This window comes from Mesoplodon mirus (assembly GCF_964341445.2).
Source record: "Mesoplodon mirus genome assembly, chromosome: 7".
NCBI classification, from domain to species: domain Eukaryota; kingdom Metazoa; phylum Chordata; class Mammalia; order Artiodactyla; family Ziphiidae; genus Mesoplodon; species Mesoplodon mirus.
Genome location: NC_138983.1, coordinates 66,931,955 through 66,953,681, shown reverse-complemented (window position 1 = coordinate 66,953,681; position 21,727 = coordinate 66,931,955). Strand labels below are relative to the sequence as shown.

At 46.6% G+C, this 21,727-nt stretch overlaps 1 protein-coding gene across 1 annotated transcript in view; it reads right to left on the bottom strand.

The window, feature by feature from the left end:
- Positions 1 to 7,850: 7,850 nt before the first annotated feature.
- Positions 7,851 to 21,727, bottom strand: part of SPON1 (spondin 1) — a gene marked incomplete at its 3' end in the record, with an annotated part of 275,229 nt that continues 261,352 nt past the window's right edge. Inside the window, exons 8-16 of the mRNA XM_082627909.1 lie at positions 18,849 to 19,050; positions 17,715 to 17,855; positions 17,188 to 17,263; positions 15,991 to 16,173; positions 13,478 to 13,648; positions 13,227 to 13,394; positions 12,180 to 12,344; positions 9,909 to 10,172; positions 7,851 to 8,014 (exon numbers count right to left, since the gene is read on the bottom strand). Of these exons, the coding sequence (XP_082484035.1) occupies positions 7,851 to 8,014; positions 9,909 to 10,172; positions 12,180 to 12,344; positions 13,227 to 13,394; positions 13,478 to 13,648; positions 15,991 to 16,173; positions 17,188 to 17,263; positions 17,715 to 17,855; positions 18,849 to 19,050 (1,534 nt within the window). The remainder of the gene's footprint in view (positions 8,015 to 9,908; positions 10,173 to 12,179; positions 12,345 to 13,226; positions 13,395 to 13,477; positions 13,649 to 15,990; positions 16,174 to 17,187; positions 17,264 to 17,714; positions 17,856 to 18,848; positions 19,051 to 21,727) is intronic.

The following is a 21,727-nucleotide window of genomic DNA, read 5'->3' as shown; positions in this document are numbered from 1 at the left end:
TAATGCTGGTTTGGTGGTGCTGAATGCTCTTAGCTTTTGCTTGTCTGTAAAACTTTTGATTCTCCATCGAATCTGAATGAGAGTCTTGCTGGATAGAGGATTGTTGGTTGTAGTTTTTTCCCTTTCATCACTTTAATCGTTCACTCCCTTCTGGCTTGTAGAGTTTCTGCTGAAAAATCAGCTGATAACCTTATGGGGGTTCCCTTGTATGTTATTTGTTGCTTTTCTCTTGTTGCTTTTCCCTTGTTGCTTTTAATATTTTTTTCTTTGTCTTTAATTTTTGTCAATTTGATTAATATGTGTCTTGGCGTGTTCCTCCTTGGGTTTATCTTGTGTGGAACTCTCTGCACTTCCTGGACTTGAGTGAGTGATTCCCTTCTTATGTTAGGGAAGTTTTCGACTCTAATCTCTTCACATATTTTCTCAGGCCCCCTCTCTTTCTCTTTTCTGGGACCCCTATAATGTGAATGTTGGTGTGTTTAATGTCCCAAAGGTCTCTGAGACTGTCCTCATTTCTTCATTCTTTTTTCCTTATTCTTTTTCTGTGGAAATGATTTACACCAGCTCACTTATTCATTCTGCCTCAGTTACTCTGCTATTGACTCCTTCTAGTGTATTTTTGATTCCAGTTATTGTATTGTTCATCTCTGTTTGTTCTTTAAATCTTCTAGCTCTTTGATAAACACTGCTTGTAATTTCTCAGTCTGTGCCTCCATTCTTTTTCCAAGATCTTGGATCATCTTTACTATCATTACTGTAAATTATTTTTCAGGTAGGTTGCCTGTCTCCACCTCATTTAGTTGTTCTTGTGAGTTTTTATCTTGTTCCTTCGTCTGGAATATATTTCTCAGTCGTCTCATTTTGTCTGAGTTTCTTTGTTTGTGGTCTCCTTTCTGCTGGCTGGAGGATCATAGTTCCTCTTGCTTCTGCTGTCTGCCCTTTGGTGGGTGAGGTTGGTCCAGGGGCTTGTGCAGGCTTCCTGGTGGGCGAGACTGCTGCCTGCCCACTGGTGGGTCTCGTCCCTCTGGTGGGCAGAGCCGTGTTAAGGGATGTGTTTATAGGTAGCTTTGAGCTCATTGTGGCTTTAGGCACCCTATCTGCTGATGGGTGGGGCTGTGTTCCTATCCTGTTGGTTGTTTGGCCTGAGATTTTCCAGCACTGACCTGAGTAGGGCCAGGTCTTGATGCCAAAATGGCAACCTTCAGGAGAGCTCACACCTATCAGTATTCTCTGGGGCCTCTGCCACTGGTGTCCTTGCCCCCCGCAGTGAGCCACAGTGGATCCCTGCCTCCCCAGAATACCCTCCAAGACTCGTAAGTAGGTCCAGCCTTGGCTTCTACGGAGTTACTGCTTTATGCTGGGTCCCAGTGTACGTGAAACCTTGTTTGTGCCCTCCAAGAGTGGAGTGTGTGTTTCCCCCAGTCCTGTGGACCTCCTGCACTCAAGTCCTGCTGGGCTTCAAAGCTAAATGCCTTGGGAATTCCTCCTCCTGATGCCAGACCCTTAGGCTGGGGAGCCTGATGGTGGGGCTCAGGACTCTCACTCTTGTGGGAGAACCTCTGTGATATGATTATTTTCCAGTTTTTGGGTTGCCCATCCGGCAGGCATGGGATTTGATTATGTCATGAAAGTGCCCCTCCTGCTGTCTTGTTGTGGCTTCTAAAAGCATTTTAATTTGAACAGATTTCTTTGTGTAAGGCTTTATTGGGTGTTCTGGGGAATGGACAGATTTCCTTCCTACAAATTATTCAGTGTCTAGTGGAGGAAGATGCAGAGTGACAAAGACAAATGCCGAGAGGGTAGCGTTAAGGCAGAGTGTGAGGAGTGTGCAGAAAGTTCTCAGGTCCAGCAGAAGTGATACTTTATATTCCTCCTAGAAAATCTGAGGGAGCTTAGCCTCTTAATTAGAAGTGATGTTTTCGCTGGAGCTTGACAGATTGGTAGGCTTTGAGGTGGGAAGAGAGGAGAAGAGTGAGGTGTGGAATGGCTGGGGAAAAGCCCGGGCAGAAGCACAGAGCTGGCAGCATGCAGGGTGTATTCTGGGATTGGAACCTTAATCTAAAAGGATTTTAATGCAGTGGGGAAACAATTATAGAGTAGACTGGGCTTGGGTTGTGGAGGGCTTTAAATATGATGGCCCTTCTGTATATAATGGGAAACTGCCAAGGTTTCTGAACAGGGAGTGCCCGAATTCAGTCTAGTGTAGTATGGATGATGGAGAAGTATGGATTTAAGGAGGGGTGGTTAGATGAGAGGTTATTGGAATCATGGAATCTTCTCTTTCCATTTGTTCTGCTACTTTTGTCTAAGCCCCTCTGTCTCACACCCACGTTATTGCAGTAGTCTATGAAGTAGTCTTTATTTCCACTTTGCCCCCACAAAGCCGTTCCTTCAGTACAGTCAACGGGATCTTTTTTAGACCATAAATTAAATGTTACACTGCTGCTTAAAATCTGTCATCATCTCAATGCACTTGGACTAACATCTGAATCCCTTCCCATAATGTACAAGGAAACCTTCTGCAGGATCTGTCATCTTCCTGCCTCTCACATTCAAGCTGACTTGCACTCTCTCACACCCTGGCACTGGCGGAGTATTTTCCAAACCACTTGCTTCCCTTGACTGTTGCCATTAGCTGTTTCACCCTTTTGCTCCTGGCTTAGGTGCCACCTCAGAGAGCCCTCTTTGACCACCCCATTCTAATTCCACACTGCCCTGTATTTACTTCCTGACACTTACCCACCTGTGATGATTTTGTCTGTCTTGTCTGACCTGTACCTTAATATCATAAGCTCTGTGAGGGCATAACTGTGTCTTTTGGGTTTACTGCTTTACCCACTTTGCCTGGCGTGTGCAGAAAACCATTTGATGAATGGATAAGGAGCACAGGCAACCTTCTGGTGATAGAAATAAAATATATGGTGATTGTGGCAGTTACATACAGGGTTCGTCCAGAAGGCATTGGGGAACGGGGATTGGAGCATGAAAGAAGAGGCAGGGAGTAAAAGTGCAGATTTAGAATTGATCTATTTTGAGCTCATGATTGAGGAGGTGGGAGTGGATTGAGATAGAAAGTGTGTTTGAGAGAAGGTCCAGGTTAACACATTTGGGGAGAATGAACATTTAGGAAATTAAAAGATTAAAAGGCAGGAAAAAGCCAAGAGAAGCAGCCCATAATTGGAAAGACCCAGGAGACCATTGTCAAGGAGGCTGAGGGGTGGTAAAGAGCTTTGAGTGCTGTGCAAGGATTGGGGGGTAAGGGGCGGCAGCGCCGGTTTAGAGGTTGCTGATGAGTTTGAGATTTGTTTTGGTCAGTCTGCTTGGGGGACCAGCTTATAGTGGGTTTTGGTGTGATTGGAGGAAAAGGAAGTGGGGGAAGTAAGTTCGGGTTACTACTCATAGAAATTCTGTGGCAAAGTCAGAGGGTGATGGGGCAGTTGAATTGCTTGATAGGGTGGGATGTTAGAGGCATAAGAAGAAGAGCCAGTGCAGGGCACTCAGTCATAGATACGTAGGTATGCAAGTCTGGAAGCAGCTATTACTGTTTAGGTACATAAGCATTTGAGAGATTCAAAAGCTTGTGGTTTGTAGGCTTTCTGACTGGTGAGTGAGAATGGCATCGTGCAGTGCTGCTCAGACTGAGGTAAAGGGCCAGTTTAAAAAATTTTTAACCTTCACCATCGTGGAATGATATAATTTACTAATGTAATACAAAAAATGAACTGTTAGAAAAATAATCATACTCTCGGATATTGTGGCAATATCAAATTACTATAAAAGTTTCTGAATGCTTTTAATTTCTGTCTCTCATTGTAGATTGGTAATGAACAGTTTGTGGATGCTCCCAGGCTGCAGTCTTTCTTTCAGTAGCACTAATGTAGTGGGTGAGGGAGCAGGAGATCCAGGTATTTTTCTTGAGTGGCCCATCTGAGTTCTTAGGTGGGCTAGTGAGTTCCAGGTTAAGATCACCCAGTAGGAGTCGCATGCTAACACTAGCAAAAAGTAGAGACTCTACTTTTATAAACTCCAAGTGTAGTAAACAAGTCAGTAGTCTTGAATAAGATGTTGGCCCCTTTCTCTTCTAATACTTAAAATTACTTGAAGTAAAGGAAAACTGTTTAAACACATAACAGTTAAACTATGAGGATTACTACCTTAAATATGAGTACTGTTAAAATATGAGAACTCTTACCAATCAGTTCTAAAGCCAGGAAGTAGTTAAGCACATATTCTGAGTTTTATGAAGAATTCAGAACAATATGAGAAAGTGATAATGATAGATAATGAATGCTATCTCCCGTTACGACATTACGTTGAGTGAAAACTGTGGAATTGCATTTTGCTCTGATGATAGCTGGGTAAAAGTATTGCATGTGTATTTTATTTGTCAGGACACTTACAGTCATAAGTGATAGAAATGCAGCTCAAGCCAGCTTCAGCACAAAGTGGGCATTTCTTGGTTTATGAGGAAGCAGGGGACTGGCGGGGTAAAACACATTCAGTGAAACTACTGCCAGGTTACCATCAGGACTCACTCTCAAGATGGGAACTAGCTAATTGTGGAGGTGGGGTAGAGAAATCCTTCAGTGTAAGAAAGCTTGTGACCAAGCCTGAGGCCAGAAAAGGTAAAAGAACAGCAGTGGTTTGAACTTGAACCCAGGCTACCCATGCTTAACTGCTGTACAACTTCTTCCTCTGCCCGACAGAGCGTCCTGACAGTGTTTCTAATGCAGGGATGCCATTATTTAAATTTGACATTTTAGTACAGATCTTTTGCTCACAGATTTCAGAGGATTTAAATTGAAAAATTGTCTTCATGCTCACTAGCATTCAGCTGCTATTTATAGCTTGTTACAGTATCTCACTCTTTTTCAAAAGGGACTATTTTCATTCATTCTCCCTGCTTTGGGCAATATGAAAAACAAAATAAATTGTCTGTTATGAAAATTAATAGCACCAAAGAGTGCAATGTCTTGTTTTCCGTGATTCTGTGTTGTAATTAGAGATTAAACATTTATGTTTAGTCTTATTTGGACAATACTGTCCATTTCTTTAGGATATAAATATTTAACTCGGGGCGGGGGGGGGAAAGGACTGCACAGTCCTAGTACAGTTTAATATTTAACTCCTTTAAACTGAAACATGGGCTGTTAGGTCACAGAAATAATTTGACATTGCGAATTTTTGTCTTGCCATTTTAGCCATGGACTTGACCTGGACTAAGTTTCTGGAGAATTGTTGTCATGTGAGAATGTGTAATGTATCCTTACTTCCTGGAAGAAGTACACAGACCTTGACTATGCCTAAGACATGTTTAATACACAAAGTTCAAGTTAAAAACAGCACAAAATTGTTTAAATTTTTTCAATTCTGGGTCTGAAGAAGCCCAGGCTTTATTCTTATTTGCTACAACAGATTTCCTTCAAATAATGCACTGGCAAGGTGACAGGTGAGTGACCCCATGTCTGGTTGGGGAATGTATCTCTGAACTTATTTTCATCTTAAAATGTGGATGTAAATTGGAGTCCAAGTGGTTTGGCACTGATAAAAAAATATACACAACACAATTATAGTTGTTCTTTATATGGCAATTTTTAACTGGGTGTCTTATGATCTGTTTACTATCTCAGGTATCTCAAGTCCAAACAAGTTTCATTTTTGTAGTAAAAAGTCTTTATTTCCAAAATGATTGGTTAGCCAGAGAAACTATAAACCACCTAACACAAGACTTTGGTAAGAAAGAGATTTGATGTTTCTTAAAAATTCCCCCTTGCAAACAAAAAAGAATTAACACTTGTGTAACAAGAAACATGTTACCCATTCTCAGCCATTAACCAGTTGCCTGGTTTTAAGTCTCCAAAATTTGGATTAAAAATGGGACCAAATAAGAACATGAGATACTAGGGTGGCTTGTCCTTAGAGTTACTTAGGAATTGCCATTATATGGAACTTTGATGATTTTCATGGGTTGAGAGAAAGGATGCGTCTGGGTAGCTAAGAGTAGTGTTGCAAAAGCGAGCAGATTCTGTATCAGGACCTTTTTTTGTCCAAGTAGGAATTAAACTTATTTCTTTAAATTTTGTGCTGCTTTGTGGGAGGAGAAAGTGGTTCACTTAAGGATTTAAAAAATAATGTTGGAAACAACTCAAATCTCCAGAAAGCTCAGGAATGGTAATAGTGGTCCCTCCAGAATGAGCGTGCAAAAGGCATATCTTTTGCTGACTCTGATTGAAATGGAAACAACTGTTAAAAAGACCCAACCTTCTGAACACTGAATTAGTTTAAAACTAAAACACAAAAGACAGACCCAATGAGTTTTTTATTGAACAGTCTCTCTTGTGTTAAAGAAAATAGTACAGATTCAAGGCTATAGCATATATATATGTTGTGTTTGGAATATCCTGATGTGTTTAATGCAGGTTCTTAAAGTAGTGTATTCAAAGCAATGTATGCATCTCATCCATGGTACATATTTGGATTAAGCATGATAAAGAAGGCCTGCAACAGAAACGAAACAGTAATTTTAACAATGAATGAGTAACAACTGCTGATGGACGCAACTCGGTAAAATGACCTTTTACACTAATCCTTGATAGTCAGTCTCCCTGAATTTGGTGTGCTTATGAGTGCTCGGAAGGGGATGGAAAACTATGATCTTTCCCTATGGTTGTGCCAGAGGACCAGACCCCTGGTGTGGAGGGCTGACATAGGTTTGACTTCCCACCAGATTTTACGGCCAAGCTTGATTCTGCAACATTCCTTTCTCCCTAGATTTGTCGTCTTTCTTGGCCTCTGAAACACTTTTTCTATGTATAAAATTTTAGGACTTAAGAAACCCTTTCAAGTACACAGATAGTGTTTCTGTTGAAGGAATGGCTTGGTGGGCTGCGGACAGATTTAACAAAATGTTTGCATAACTGAAAAAATGTTTTCTTGTTAAAAACTGGTTTGAGAACTTGGAAGTCTGTGTCGGAAGATTTTAAAAACTCAGGTTTGGGACTGCTATAGAGGCTAGTTTTGCTGCCTTGGCCTTGGTTCTAGTAAGACTCTAACATCAGAAGGTTCATAAGGCTGGCTTCCTAAGAGAATTCTGTCCAGAAAACCCCCAAAAGGAAGGAGAAAAATGATTTCTAGACTTAGTACCTTTTACCTCAGGTGTAAGAACTGATTACCTTATGTTCAAATAAAGCAGCCATCATTTCTTTCCTCTGGGGCATCAAGAACCAGTATTAGGGGTTGAGATACATACGAATTTCTCAGTGAAGGAAGAAAAGCCACCCACCATCAGTGCTTCTCTTCATGTCTGCCAGCTGTTTTCCCCAAGAACTGTTGATGACTGAGGAGACTCAACAACGGGCCCTAAAGTTCCACTACATGAGAAGAGACGAGCAAACAATAGTTTCCTGCAAGAGGGAGCAGGCCAGATGAGAATGAGGGGAATCTGCACTCCACCTGATGGGGACTGTCTCCCCCATGCTGCGCCCCGGCACCAGGCACAGAGTCATCTGCAGACAGTTGCCTCTCCGTGTGCAGGAGCCCGGGGTCTCTTTCCTGCCACCCAGGTGGGTGCTCCAGAGGGACACGTTTCCATTCAGTACAGGTGGCTGACACTACTCGTGCTGGATGAGGGCTGGCTGAGGATGAGGGAGCACCCCCCTCAGTCTGTGCCCACCAAGAAGTGTACAGAAGGAGGTCCCTGGCATCCACAAGACTACTGGGCAGACCACACTGCAGAAATGAAAACTAGTGTACACGATTTAAATTGCCTTAAACAAACAAGCAAACAAACAATCCAGCCATTGGTGACTCTGGGGGGTCTAGAGTGCAGCCCTGGGAAACGTGTACCCTTGTTAACACGGGTGGACATGGCATGCTCTGATCTCCTTCTTGTCTTTGCAGCTGGTAAACTGGGAGCTTTTGAACCTTTTCTTTACAGTCATGTAGCGTTCCTGGATCCCGCCTCCACACAGTTTGGTGCATTCTGACCAGGCTGTCCATGGGCGCATCCTGCAGCCTGAAAGCATGAGAAGACCTGGTTAGGCCAGCAGACACGGAAAGAACAAGGAAGCTGAACTCTAGTCAACAGCTGTCAAGTTTAGTTGGTTGTCTGGGCTTTTCTGCTCTTGTTTGTAACGATTTGTTGAACTAAATAATGGCTAGAGTCCTTATTAGGGACTGTTAGCTTATATGTGACAGACTGCAGAAATTGGCCATAAATACTTTGTAGCTCTTCCCCATCGAGGGGCAGAGTCTGCTTCTCCACCTCTTGAATCTGGGCTTGGCTCTATGACTTGCTTTTGGCCAATGGGACATGAGCAAACATGGCTTGAAAAAAGTTGTCGGGAACCTTTCCACCACTATGTAAGTAAGCCTGGCTATCTGCTGGAGAGAGCACGTGGCGAGAGGCTCCAGAAACACAGGTGAGGCCAATCTAGACCTTTCAGCCCCAGCTGAGCCGCTAGGTGCCAGAAGAATCAGCCAGCTGAGTCAGGCCAAGTCACTGCCCTACAGAATCATGTTAATTTCATTTGTTTTGGGGTGGCTTGTTAATGCTGCAGCCACTCAAGGAGCAGTTAACCTCTCTTATGCTTTGCTCCCTCAAGTACTTAGCCTCTCAAGTACTAAGTTAACTCAGGTATAATTGATTATTTTTCCTGTGTAAATAGACATGACTTTCTCAAAGAAAACTTCCCTGACCCCAAGATTAGGTTAGATCTTTAAAAAAAAAAAGTGCTTCCATAGCACTCTATACATTACTCCATTGTAGATCCAATTAATTACATTTATGATTATCCAAGTCAATACTACGCTGAGTTTTATGTCATAGTGCCTGCCTGGCACATAGTTGGGCATAATGTTTGTTGACTGGCCAACTGACCGCCATGTGCGATAGACAGCTTTTTTTTTTTTTTTTGCGGTATGCAGGCCTCTCACTGTTGTGGCCTCTCCCGTTGCGGAGCACAGGCTCCGGACGCGCAGGCTCAGCGGCCGTGGCTCACGGGCCCAGCCGCTCCGTGGCATGTGGGATCTTCCCGGACCGGGGCACGAACCCGTGTCCCCCGCATTGGCAGGCGGACTCTCAACCACTGCGCCACCAGGGAAGCCCCAGACAACATTTTGATATGGGAACAGCTCCCTAGTGGAAAGATAGTGAACTTCAGGTAGCTCCGCATATCTGCACTTCTCTAGTCCTAGATGGAGGTGTAATGTCTTAAGGAAGAGAAAAGAAAAGGGGGTAATTTGAGCTGCACCTTTAAAAATAGAAACCCATTAACCTTCATTTATATGCGGCACCTTCCTTACCCACTCCAGGGATCCAAAGACTTATCAATTGGCCTGGACCCAAGACTGACCACGGATCTTCCCAACTACCATTTCATCATTTTGCTGATGATATTGCATTCTTGGCTTGGATCAGCTTATTCAGCAGTGAAGCTCTAGGTGGGATTTTTTTTTTTTTTTTTTAAGTCCTGGAACTCCTTCAGTTATGCAGGAGGAGAGGGACACATAATCTCTCTCCTGGGCTACAGAGAAAACTTAACCAGCCTCTGTGCCTCTGTTTTTGCCACCTCCAAACCACTCAGCACAGGCCTGTTAAAGTCATGCTGTTGCTTAAAACCTTCACCTACAGAATCAAGTCATCAGCAGGCCTTTCATGGTCTGGCCCCTAACCTACCTCTCCAGCTTGGTTTCCTATCCCCCCGCCCCCACCGCCATACTCTGTGTTCCTTCTGCCTTCCACTTACTACTTGAACATACCTACCTTGCTCTTTGGTATCTCAGTGCCATTGTAATGAGTACTCCTGCTGCCTGGGATGCCCTTGTTTTACTGGCAAACTCCTACAAGTTCTTCCAGACCCACTCCGCTTTGACATCTCCCTGAATGCTAGCCTCACACTTGGCAGTACCTGGAAACTGGTCCCCATCGGACTCCTCCCTCAGCTGCTCACTCCTCCGGCTCTCTCGGGCCTCCCTCCAGCGCAGCTTCTGGATGGATGGATTTCTGAGGCATTTCCGGATGCGGCACTTTTTCCGCTGCACAGTCTCCGGGCAGGGTGCACCTCCAAACTGAGGCTCCATTTGGATCATGCGGGTTCGAATCATGTGGCCTTTCCCACATGACTTGTTACATTCCGACCATTGGGACCACTCAGTGAGCTCGCAGTCAATGGCTGGCAAGACACAGATGGGCGTGAATGTATCTCATGTCTGAAACAAGATATGGTCACTTACACTCTCCTTTGAACATCTCAACACAAGCCTATGGGAAATGCAAAGCAGGTGCTGTTACCCCATGTTACAGAAGAAGAAACTGAGGCTCCAAGAGGCAGACTGACTTTATCCAACCCACACAGTTGGTAAGCAGTAGATGCAGGATTGGTGCCCAGATCAAAACCCACATGCTATGCTCTCTATGATTTGAGAAGCCTTTTGGGGGGACCTTGAAGATTAGTTTAGAGCCTCTTGCCTTGCTCTCTAAGCTTCTAGAATATTGTCAAATTAGCCCAAGTGGCACAGACTAGCTTCCCACAGCCAAGGACCCTGATTTTCTGAGGGAAGGCACAGTTCACTGCTGCCATTTTCCAGAGCTGCCCCCATGGACTAATACTAAGGACATTGTGACTTTTGCAGTAAGACCCAGGCAGTGTCTCTTGTTCTCGATATCATCCTGGGTCTTATATATGGCAGTCTGCAAAAAACACGGGAGTCAGAAATAGGAAATTCAGCAGAGAAGAGGGGCAGTAGCAAGTGGTGTCATGGTTTATCATGGTAAGAGATCCAGCAAAGTCTTCTCATTAAGCCAGCATCTCACAAATGTGGACAAAAGATAACCCATTAGAGTGATTCTCAGGATGCTTCCTAGGGAGGCAAATGATTTCCAAACTCTGCTTCCCTTGCAAAATGAGGGCCCGGCTGGATGGATCTAGGAAAAACTCATTTTGTTCATGGTCTTAGGCCTTTTCTCCCTGTGGAAGCTCAGGCAGCTTTCCCATCTGCAGCATGGGGATAATGTTATTTTTCTCATTAGGTTGTGAGAATTAAGTGAAGTAATGCTCTCAGCCCAGTTTCTGGCCCACAGTAAGCGTTCCATAAATGTTCTTTTTCTTCTCCCTTCATTCACTGGACCCTGTGGATACAGAGTTTTGTTTAAGTCAGTAACAGTGTCTCAGAACATTCTGGAGCCCCAGCTCTGGTGAGCTGTGTTGAACACGGGGTAGATCTTAGTAAAAGCCCAAAGCTTTGTTTAGTTTGATGGTCTGGGTCATTTCCACACATGACTTTGGCTAAAACAGCTCAGGAACTGTAATACGTAACATTGGTGGAGGTCTGCACTTCCCAAGTCCAGTGCTCGGCACTTTGTACCAATTATGTGGTTTAATTCTCAGAGCAACCTAGGAAGTTTTTCTCACTATTTTACAGATGAGGGACAGGGATGCTAAGTAATGTGCTGAAGTTTATGCAGCCAGTAAGGGACAGAGCTAGGACCTGTCCCCAGGCAGGCAGCCTGAGTAAGGGGAAGAAGCACAGAAGGCTGCAAGTTCATTTCAGAGAAAGCCAGAAAACAGATTTAAGCAAGTGTGTCTGACTTTCCACCACCTGAAAAGGGAAGCTCTCATGGAAGACTAGCCAGAAAAATGGGCTCTCTCCTTGGAAATTAGTCCCCAGATAATAAACTCACCCTCATCTCCTCTCAAATCTCTGAGATTTGAGCGGAGATGAGGGTGGGCATGGAGCTTTTGAGCTTGTTGCCTTGCTGGCCTGTCTTCTTATCAAGGCTGCAAAGGTACAGGAGTCACTGGTTTAAAGTCTACCCTTTGGTCATGGGTAAATAAACTGGTCACAGGGAGGAATAGAATTAAAAAGCTTGGAAAACCCCATGGGTCAGACAAGCCTCTAACTTGGGGGGTGGGTGGAGAACTATGAAATACGTTTTATCGAGCCTGTGCTGTTTTCCATCTAAGCCTCCTGTTTAGACTTCACAGCCATTTACAATTTGGGTGTTTTGTAGATGGTTAGTGGGATCCCCTTTTACTACTGAGAAGATTGAGAGTTTAAATAACTTTGCTAACACAGAGATGCAGGGCCCAGCAAACAGTCATAACTGTACGAGCTAGCACAGGGCTGGTTAGCAGGAGGAGAGGAGGGGAGAGGTGGCTCCCAGGAGCTCCAGGACTTACGGCATTCGGGCAGCATGCACTTTTCCACTTGCTCCAGCGCCTCATTACAGTCCCCGAGTTCAGCCAGAGACTTGAGCATCCGCTGGCGGGTCCGCATGCCCTTCCCACAGGTCACACTGCAGTCGCTCCACTCGGACCACAGGGACAGCAAGCAGGGGATGGTGTCTAGACCAAGAGCCAGGTTTGCCACTGAGAACAGTTTCCCTTTGCTTTTTTTGATCTGGTGCCCCGTACACTTTGTCCCCCACTCAGGCTCCTTGAGTAAGGTGAAACTGACCAATGGGTTCAGATAACCGAAGTGACCCTCCCCCCCCCCCCGGAACCAGGAGTGGCTCCACAGGCCACTAACTGCTGCTCTTGTCACTCTCCTGCATCTCCTCTGATCCAGCTGGTGCTCATGATGTGGCATCAGATGTGGCTCAGTAATAGGAATACACAGGTCCCACCTGAAACACCCGTGAGGGTCTGACACCCGTAGGATCTTACTAGAGACAGAAACATCCCACATGCCCCAAGAACCATGCACTAAAAGATAGGCTCAATGATGTGTTTTTGGACACTTTGGTGCTGAAATCGCTAGAATGTGTATGTACTTGGGTACGTGTGTACATCTGTGCAGTGATGTGTGGGCCTATGTGCATCTGTGCATAGAGGTGGGGTTGTAATGCTTTATGAGGCCACAGGCAAGTCCAACATAGAACAAGAATGAGGGGGTCTGTGATGACTTGAGGAATGCACAACCTGCCTACATGTATTCCCCCCCCCCAAAAAAGATACTATGGGGCCCTGTAAAACACAGCTACAGGTGAATTCTATCCAGAGGCCACCAGTTTGCCACCCCAGCATTGCTCAGAACGCCTCTCAAAGGAGGCCACTCTCTCTGGGTCTGGATGATGTCCTCACACCTATAGCTCTCATCTTGCTCCTGGAAGTGCCCTGAAAGGAAGGGGGGAGGTGTCCATATTTCCTCTTGCACCTGCCCAGCCTTGACGGTGGTATTAGTAAGGGCTGCTGTGGTCCTCTGTCCCCTCTCCCACGCCCACTCACGGCACTCGGGCATCATGCACTTCTCTGCCTGAGACGTCTCAGCCTTGCACATGGAGCCGTCCGCCGGGCTCATCTTGACCATGCGGTGCCGCTTCTTCATGCCCATCCCGCAGGTGGCGCTGCACTCGTCCCACTCGCCCCACTCGGTCATCAGGCAGCTGCTGGGAGCTGGGGAGTCCAGCGGTGTTTAGCGTCGCCTTGGCAGCCTCGGGAGCCCCGCACCCGCCCCTCCCGCCCCGCACCCCACTCACAGCACTCCTCGTTGACCGTGCACTTCTCCGTCTCCTCAGTGGGCAGCGTGCACACGGAGCCGTCCTCCGGGAACTGCTTCACGTACCTCTCCCGGGACCTCATGCCAGTGCCGCAGGAGATGCTGCAGGGCGACCAGGTGATCCACTCGGACATGGTGCAGGTGGAGCCGTCTGCAACACAGGAGCAGATACTGCAGACCGGGCGCCACGACGCCGGGATCCACATGACCAACCGAACTCCCCAAAGGCGGGCATCAAGAAGGCCAGCTGGCATTCAGGGGCAGTTAGGCAGTTGAGGATGGAAGTCGACATAAAAGGCATATATCTTTAAACTAGGAATTTTTCTTTAAAGGAAATGCTTTTTTCCAGGTGCACGGAGCACTCGGGATTACTCCTTATCTCGTGACAACACATTTGAAAGATGCTTGGATGGATAGGAGTGTGTGTGTCTGTGTGTTTGCCTGTTTGTTTAGTTCTAAAGAACAGGGAAATGAAGTCATCCATCCACCCATCCATTTACTCATGTCAGTAAATCTTTACTGACTGCTTAGTGGTATGTACTGAGGTTAAAGAGATGTGTAAGATACGGACTTTGATCTACTCCAGAACGAAAGATGGGCATATAAACTGCAATAATTCTATGTATTGAAAATATGACAAGAGACATAAGCCTAGCGGATTGGAATGGGGATGCTCCTTGGAGTTCTGGGTGAGATTCAACAGAAGAGGGCGCATCTGAGTGCACTTTTGTTGGGTAGAGAATATCTGTATTTAAGGTGAAGGGAACAGCTCTTGCAATAACCTGTACCGAGTGTACTGTGTGTGGCACTGGGAGATGAGGCTAGAAAGAAGGACTGAAGTCAGAGTGTGAAGCCTCCTGCACATGTCTGCAGGCTGTCACATGCACATGGGTGATGCCTTCACATTGTTATTGAACCTACGGACAGTGTTGCTAGACAGTGCTTGCTGGCGGTGCAGTAATAAAGATGGCTGGAACCCACATGAGACACAGGGAAATTCTGACACGTCCTACAACGTGGATGAACCTGAGGACATTATGCTGAGTGAAGTAAGCCAGTCACAAAAAGACAAATACTGTATGATTCCACTTACATGAGATACCTAGAATGGTCAATTCTTAGAAAGTTGAATGGTGGTTGCCAGGGGTTGGGGGAATGGAGAGTTAGTGGTTAATGCGTCTACAGTTTGTTTTGCGAGATGAAAGGAGTTCTGGAGATAGAGGGTGGTGATGGTTGCCTAACTCTGTGTGTGTGTGTGTGTGTGTGTGTGTGTGTGTGTGTACACACTTAATACCACTGAACTGTACAATTTTAAAAAGTTGGTAAACTTGATGCTGTGTAACACCAAAACTACACCACCAGGCATAGCCCAACATGCTTCAGAATTGTCATTACCTCCTGGGAGCCACCTGAACTCCACCCCTGTAGAGGGGGTGGTTAAAGATCTCAGCTCCCACTGCAGGCCACAGACAGCCCACCCATCTGCCTCCCCTCAACCCCAAGAAAGAGAAAGAGCCTCCAGCGTTGCCAGTCCTGTCACAACTTCCTGCCTGCCTGTTCGTAGGAATGGCCTGTGCATTGCAGGGTTCAGTCTTCTCTGAAGTGCATTATCATGGGCACAAACAGCAATAAACCACTGTGGAGTGCAGCCAGGAGAGGTATTTAAGACTGTGCCCCAGGAAGAGCCAGAGAGTGAATGCCTGTAGTGGTAGGTGAGCTTTCTTCAATTATCCTCAGCTTGGAAATGTTTTTTTTCCTGCCATAAACCAGCCCAGCCTATACATCCCTTCCTATTGCCTTGTTACACCTCTGAGACGGTTAAGATAGAGCACAGAGTATAGATCTGTTCAGTCAGAGAGAGGAAGTGTACCCTGGAAAGTAGGCAGCTGGCCTTTGCACAGCAATCAGAGTAGTGCCATGTTGAAGCCTGAGCCATCATGACATGGGTGGTGCAAGCTTATTGTTCAAGCTTGACCTTTGACCAGCTACAAGGAGAGACAATTGCTGCAGTCAGTCCAAAGGTCCTGACACAAGGAACTGAGGGCTCTGACCCAGGCTGAGGTAGGACATGCACGGGGGTCCATGAATGACACAGAATTAGGGCAATGATTTAGATTCAATCTTGGCCAACCTGTTCACCTGCTGCTTAAAAAGAGGTTGAAGTTAAGGCCCAGAAGCAGGCAGCTTGCTATCTGTTGTTTGTCATAAATAAGATGTGTGCTAGCTCTTCAGTAACTTGTGTCTATTTTCTTTCATGGCTGGGGGGTATGGGGGGGGTCAGTTAATCTCAAGAATTCTTTTGATGTCATAAGACATGTCTGTGTTCACAGCCCTCAAGATACTGTTGGACATGGGAGTCTGCCCTTGGTGGTCCCCACTGACAAATACAGTCAGGGTCCTAGTGCCCCATTGGGGGGGTGCTGCCTGACCAGGTATGAGAGGCTGGCACGGCCAGGCAGGACCCTCCCTTCCTGAGCCTGGGTGTCTCGTCACCTTCATCGCTGCAGCCCGGGCCCGTGCAGGGCTGGAAGTCCTGGGTGTCGGGACAGGGGACACTGAGGTCCAGCTGTGCCTTCAGCATGCGCTGCCGCATCCTCTTGCCTTTGTCGCAGGTGGAAGAGCTGCAGGCGGACCACGGGGACCAGTTGGAGTAGATGCAGGTTTCGGGGGTGTCATCTGGAAAGAGTATGTGACATGGTTTTCCTGGGAGCCTGTGGAAGCTGTGACTGGCCCTCTCTCCCCAGACGAGCTCACGCGGGGACAAGAAAATCCCCGCTGTCTGCCCAGCCTCCGGGAGCCTGGGTACTCCGGGGATGCAAGCAGCCATTCACTTGCCTTTCAAAATTATAGTTTGGGCATTCCACTAATAAAAATCTAAGTAACTTAATAATAAGGAAAGATTCTCTTACTGTCCCTTCCCCTCAACACATGAACACAAGCCCCTCACCCTGGCAGACATCGTTTCCACACAGGTGCAGGCATATCACAGGCAATTTGGGGGAAACACAGGTTTTTTGGTGTGGTGTTGCTCATCTTCCCAGTGACCCATACACAGTGTCATGATGAGAATAAGGGTGGCCATTGTTCACTGAGCACTTATCATGTGCCCGCATCATTCTAAGAACCGTATTTGTCTTATCCCATTAGCTCCTTACCACAGCTCTCTACAAGGCGGGTTCTTCTATTATCCCCATTTTACAGTTGAGGAAACTGGTAGAAAGGTGGGCCTCTTGCCCAGGGCCACAGGAGGAGAGCCCAGCTTGTCTGGCTCCAGATCCTATGAGAGAACTTGAGCTGAAGCCAGGGCTCTGCCACTGCCTCCTGACTGTAGGGTCTGGGCTCACTTTCCTTGCTGGGGAAGTGGATGGACCCACTCCTGCCTCACAGGCTAGTGTGAGAATCAAAGCAGAGAGTCATCTGAGTACTGTGAAGCCTATGCAAATGCCATTTGCCTGATACTGTTGAATATATATACCAGTGTCATACCTTCACCAATTCCCTTATACTTTGTGCCTAGCCTTGGCCTCGTTTTGAATTATATTTCAAGCAGAAATCCGCGAAGAAGGGATTACCAAATCAAAGGGTATGTTTGTGGCTTTTAAAACATGTTAGCAAATTGCTTTCCCAAAAGATAGTTTATGTTTAGTTCCCAATTTATGTTGCCACCTGCAACAAAGGAAGATGACTTACCTTCATCTTTCTCCTCTGGAGCCAGGTCTGCTACAATATCGTCAACATTGTCAGGTACAATATTGCACTGTTCCCCCTGCAAGAGGAATTTAACTTGGAGGGCTCACATTAAGGAACGGAATGTGTGGGGGAAAGATGAAAGAGGATATAAAATCGAATGCCCACCCTGTATACAAATCCTAGGCCATGGCGGAGTTATGGCTCACTTTTACAACCTGACCGGTAAAAGAAATGGCAGTAAAGCCACAACTTCCCACTTCCTGACCCATGGCAGACATTAGCAATTGATTATGGCATTCATGATGAAGCCTAGTTACCTGGAGCAAATAATTTGGTTGAGCATCACACTGTACCACCATGTTCATTTTGCTCATTTATATCTTATGAATAATTTGCATTCTAGAAACTCTGGGAGGCCCAGGAATTCCACATCCTGAATATGCCAGGGACTGCATGATTCAAGAGCTGAAAGGGGTCTGGTCTCCTGATGGGAAGGGTCTGTGCCAGGGTGAGCTCTAACCCAGTACCTTCCGAGCGATTCTCTCAATGACAACTCTGGCTACTTGAGTGATGGACCCGCCCTCTGGATCATAAAAAGGACTCTGAGGATGGTCCAGGCTGGTCAGGGGTCGGATTTTCTCCTGGGGAATTGTGGGCTTGTTGGGTGACTGCAGTGGAGAAAGCACAGATACAGAGAGTGGGAAATAAAACTGGTTAAAAACCACAAAGATTTGATATGTGATCAGAACAAAAACCTTGAAAGGAATTTAACAAGTATAACTGCTATTTATATTTACAGAATTTTGTTCATGCCATGTGTTGTGCATGAACATTTGTAGATCTATACTTTCAAATTCTCCCATGTACACAGTAGGATTATGCCCAGATGAAGATGCCGAGTTTTAGAGAGCCATTTCCAGCTAGAAAATTGCTGAACCAGGTTGGTCTGAATCCAGAGTTCTTCCCACTAGACCAGGAGTTGGCAAACTTGTCTGCAGAGGGTCAGATGGTAAATATTTTAGGCTTTTTGGGCCAACTGTGTCTGTTGCAACGACTCAACTCAGTTGTAGTGAGAAAGCAGCCCCAGACAACATGCGGTTGAATGCGTGAGGCTGGGTTAGAAAACTCCAGGTTGCCCCCAAACCATAGTTTACCAACATCTGTTCTAGATTGTTCTACCACTGGTTTTCTGATGATTCCAGATTTCGATGCAGTTGGTGTGCCGACCATATCTGAAAAATATTGACATTCAGAGGAGAATCCAAACTCCTTAGCCTGGCCATCCGGAAACCTTCGGAATCTGGCCCAGCTCAACACACGTCAACTTCCTGCTGTTCCCCATTCTCTCTGTCTCTCTCTTTCTTTTTGCCTCCATGCCTTTTGCCTGCTGTTCCTTAATGCTTATCTCTGAACTGCTCTTCAGCAGAGTCCCTTCCTGTGCTCTCCTGACCAGCTGCATGGACACTTCCCGGAGCCCGAGTCACACAGCATGTGAGTATGTGACGATGGGACCATGCTGGGCTCCCCTACCAGACTGTGAGTTCATCTGGTACAGAGCCTGGGCCAGACTCACCTCCATGGCCAGGGCATCCAGAACAGGGCCAGACAAGGAGCAGGCGCTCGGGAAGGTTTGTCACTCACCACTCCAGGCGCACACGTACCTCATAGGTCACCCCACTGTCGGTGCCAGCGTCCCAGGGAATCAGGTCCTGCACCACTTTCTGGACCCAGCCGCACTCTTTGGTGCACAGATCCTCTGCGGACAGGCCCACGTTCCAGTCGGGACTGGGGCCCATCATGGTCAGGAAGGACATTAAGTGGCGCGTCCTGTCCACTGAAAATTCAGCCGAGGGTGCTGCTCTCCTGGAAACCAAATACAGAGACCTTTACCTTCGGGGCCCTGGGGGTGCATGCTCTGAGGGACATTTGGCCAGACGATGGCTAAAGGATGAGAGGGAGAGAAAGAAGGGATTCTCCCACTGGTCTCTACCTTTGGCTATTACTGGTTTCTCTCTCCAAGCCCATCCATTGGCCACACGTGGAGAGAACCATATGCTACCACGCCATCCTTTTTTTTTTTTTTTTTTGCGGTACGCGGGCCTCTCACTGTTGTGGCCTCTCCCATTGTGGACCACAGGCTCCGGATGCACTCAGCGTCCATGGCTTACGTCCTCCGGCTCAGCGGCCATGGCTCACGGGCCCAGCCGCTCCCTGGCATGTGGGATCTTCCCGGACCGGGGCACGAACCCGTGTCCCCTGCATTGGCAGGCGGACTCTCAACCACTGCACCACCAGGGAAGCCCACACTATCCATTTTTAATGTGTCTTCAGCACTTACTATTATTTTGTGTTTTCTTATTTGCTTATCTGTTTATTGACTATCGTTTCTCACTGGAGTGTAAGCTCTGGGAAAGCAGGGATTCTGTTTGCCTTCTTCATGGCTTTATTTCCAGTGCCTGGCACATCGTAGATGCTAAGCCAATGTTTTTGAATAAGCGAATGAACAAATATTACGGGCTACGTGTGCGCCCAGCCATATTGGAAGTGAGGTGAATTTGACAAATAAAAACTGCTTAATGATGCCCCAAGCCTTTCCTTATACATTTTCATAGATGCCTCAGAGCAGACCTGGGGTAAGGATTATTGACTGTAATTTATGGATGAGGAAACTGAGGCTCAGAAGAGTTATGTTATGTAACTTGTCTAGAGTCACAAAGTGAAGTGGCAGAACGGAGACCACAACCGAAGTCAATCTTAATTCAAGGTCCAAGTTCTTTTCGTCATCAGTTTCTAAGTCGCCACTGCCCCCAGCCCCACTTCACTCTCTAGAGCAACATTGTGCCATCAGAGGGATTATCTCCCCAGCCTGCTGCCTCCAGTGCCCCCAGAGGCTGCTCAGAGCAAGGCCCTGCCCTGGCAGCAGAGCTCACCCATCGCCTCACAGCTGGTTCCTTGGCTGTTTCCTCCAGTGGGCAAGCAGGGACCCAGCTGTAGAGCCAGAGACCTTTGGCTGACAGCCCCCAAGCTGTGAGAGGCAGTTCTTCAACCTCTGTGTCCTCGTGTTGCTAAGACAAGGTCCTAGGAGTGGCCAGAGCTGTATGAGATCAACGGTGGCAGCCCACTGAGAGGCGTGGTGGGAGAGCTATGGTCACTCAGCCACACTTGGTGGCACACCTGCATTATTTTATTTTCTCTTCATGATACTCCTGTGGGGGTTAGAATTATCATCTCATTTTGTAAAGAAGAAAGGAAAGCTTATAGAAGTTAATAAACTTTGAGACGCAGCTGCTGAGGCTGAGGCATGAAGACAGCTCTGCCTGACTCTCCACCCAGGTTGCTGATCATGGGGAATCCTTAGCTGGGGACCAACTCGTCTGTTCAGTCCAGCTGGCAGTTGTTTGGGAGTCTCTGTGCCCATCTGTTGGGACCAGCTGCTTCTGGCTGCCCTCATCTGTCCCCAGAAAGTGATGACTCCAGGCTTGCTTGGGCCCTGTGGAACTGGGCCCCTTGGGCAGGCCGGATGGGATCAGGCAACAAGCAGAGAAGGCGGGAAGCCTGGGTGTGCATCATCCCATACCACCTCTTAGAGCTGCGTATCCTTGGACAAATGACTAAACCTCTCTGTGCCTCAGTATCCAAATCTACAGAATGGGGATCCCCATAACTTCTACCCCAAAGGGTTACTGTTAGCATTTAATGACAGAACTCGCATCCAGTACTTAGCTCAGTGTCTGGCACCAGACCAATTACTACTACAGTAAGTCCCCTACATATGAACCTTTAAGTTGCGAACTTTCAAAGATGCGAATGTGCATTCCATCAACGTCAGGTGTGAGTGAAATTGCAGTTTGCCCTCCGTCTCCTATTGCTGACGATCTTTCAGCTCTACAATCTCCCACCTCCTCTCCCTCAAGAAGAGTCAGTAACTCTTCTTGCCTGTTCACTCGATGCCAGCCCCTGTATGCCAGCTGTTGTACTGTACTACTGTACTTTTTAAGGTACTATACTGTAAGATTTAAAATGTTTTCTTTATTTTTTGTTTGTTTTTTATGCATTATTTGTGTGAAAACTATTATAAACCCATTACAGTACAGTAGTATATAGCCGATTGTGTTAGTTGGGTACCTAGGCTAACTTTGTTGGACTTATGAACAAATTGGACTTCAGAATGCAGGAACGGAACTCGTTCATATGTAGGGGACTTACTGTATTACTGTTACTGAGTGAAACAGCACTGAAGGGTCATATGGAGATCAGAAAAGAGAGGCAAGGGGAGGGAGGCCTTCCTGAATGCACTTCTCACTTCAGCCTGATGCCAGTGTAGGTTCTGGAACCTGGCCTGAACCTGGCTTTGGCATCAGGACCCACGTGCACTTGCATCTGCTGGGAAGGCTCTCCTTCAGTGGCCTTCAAAGTGTGGTTCTTGGACCAGAAACATCAGTGTCCTCTGGGAACTTGTTGGAAATGCAAATTATTGGGCCTCACCCAGATTTACTTAGAGACTGGGGGTAGGACCCAGCATTTTGTTTTAATAATCCCT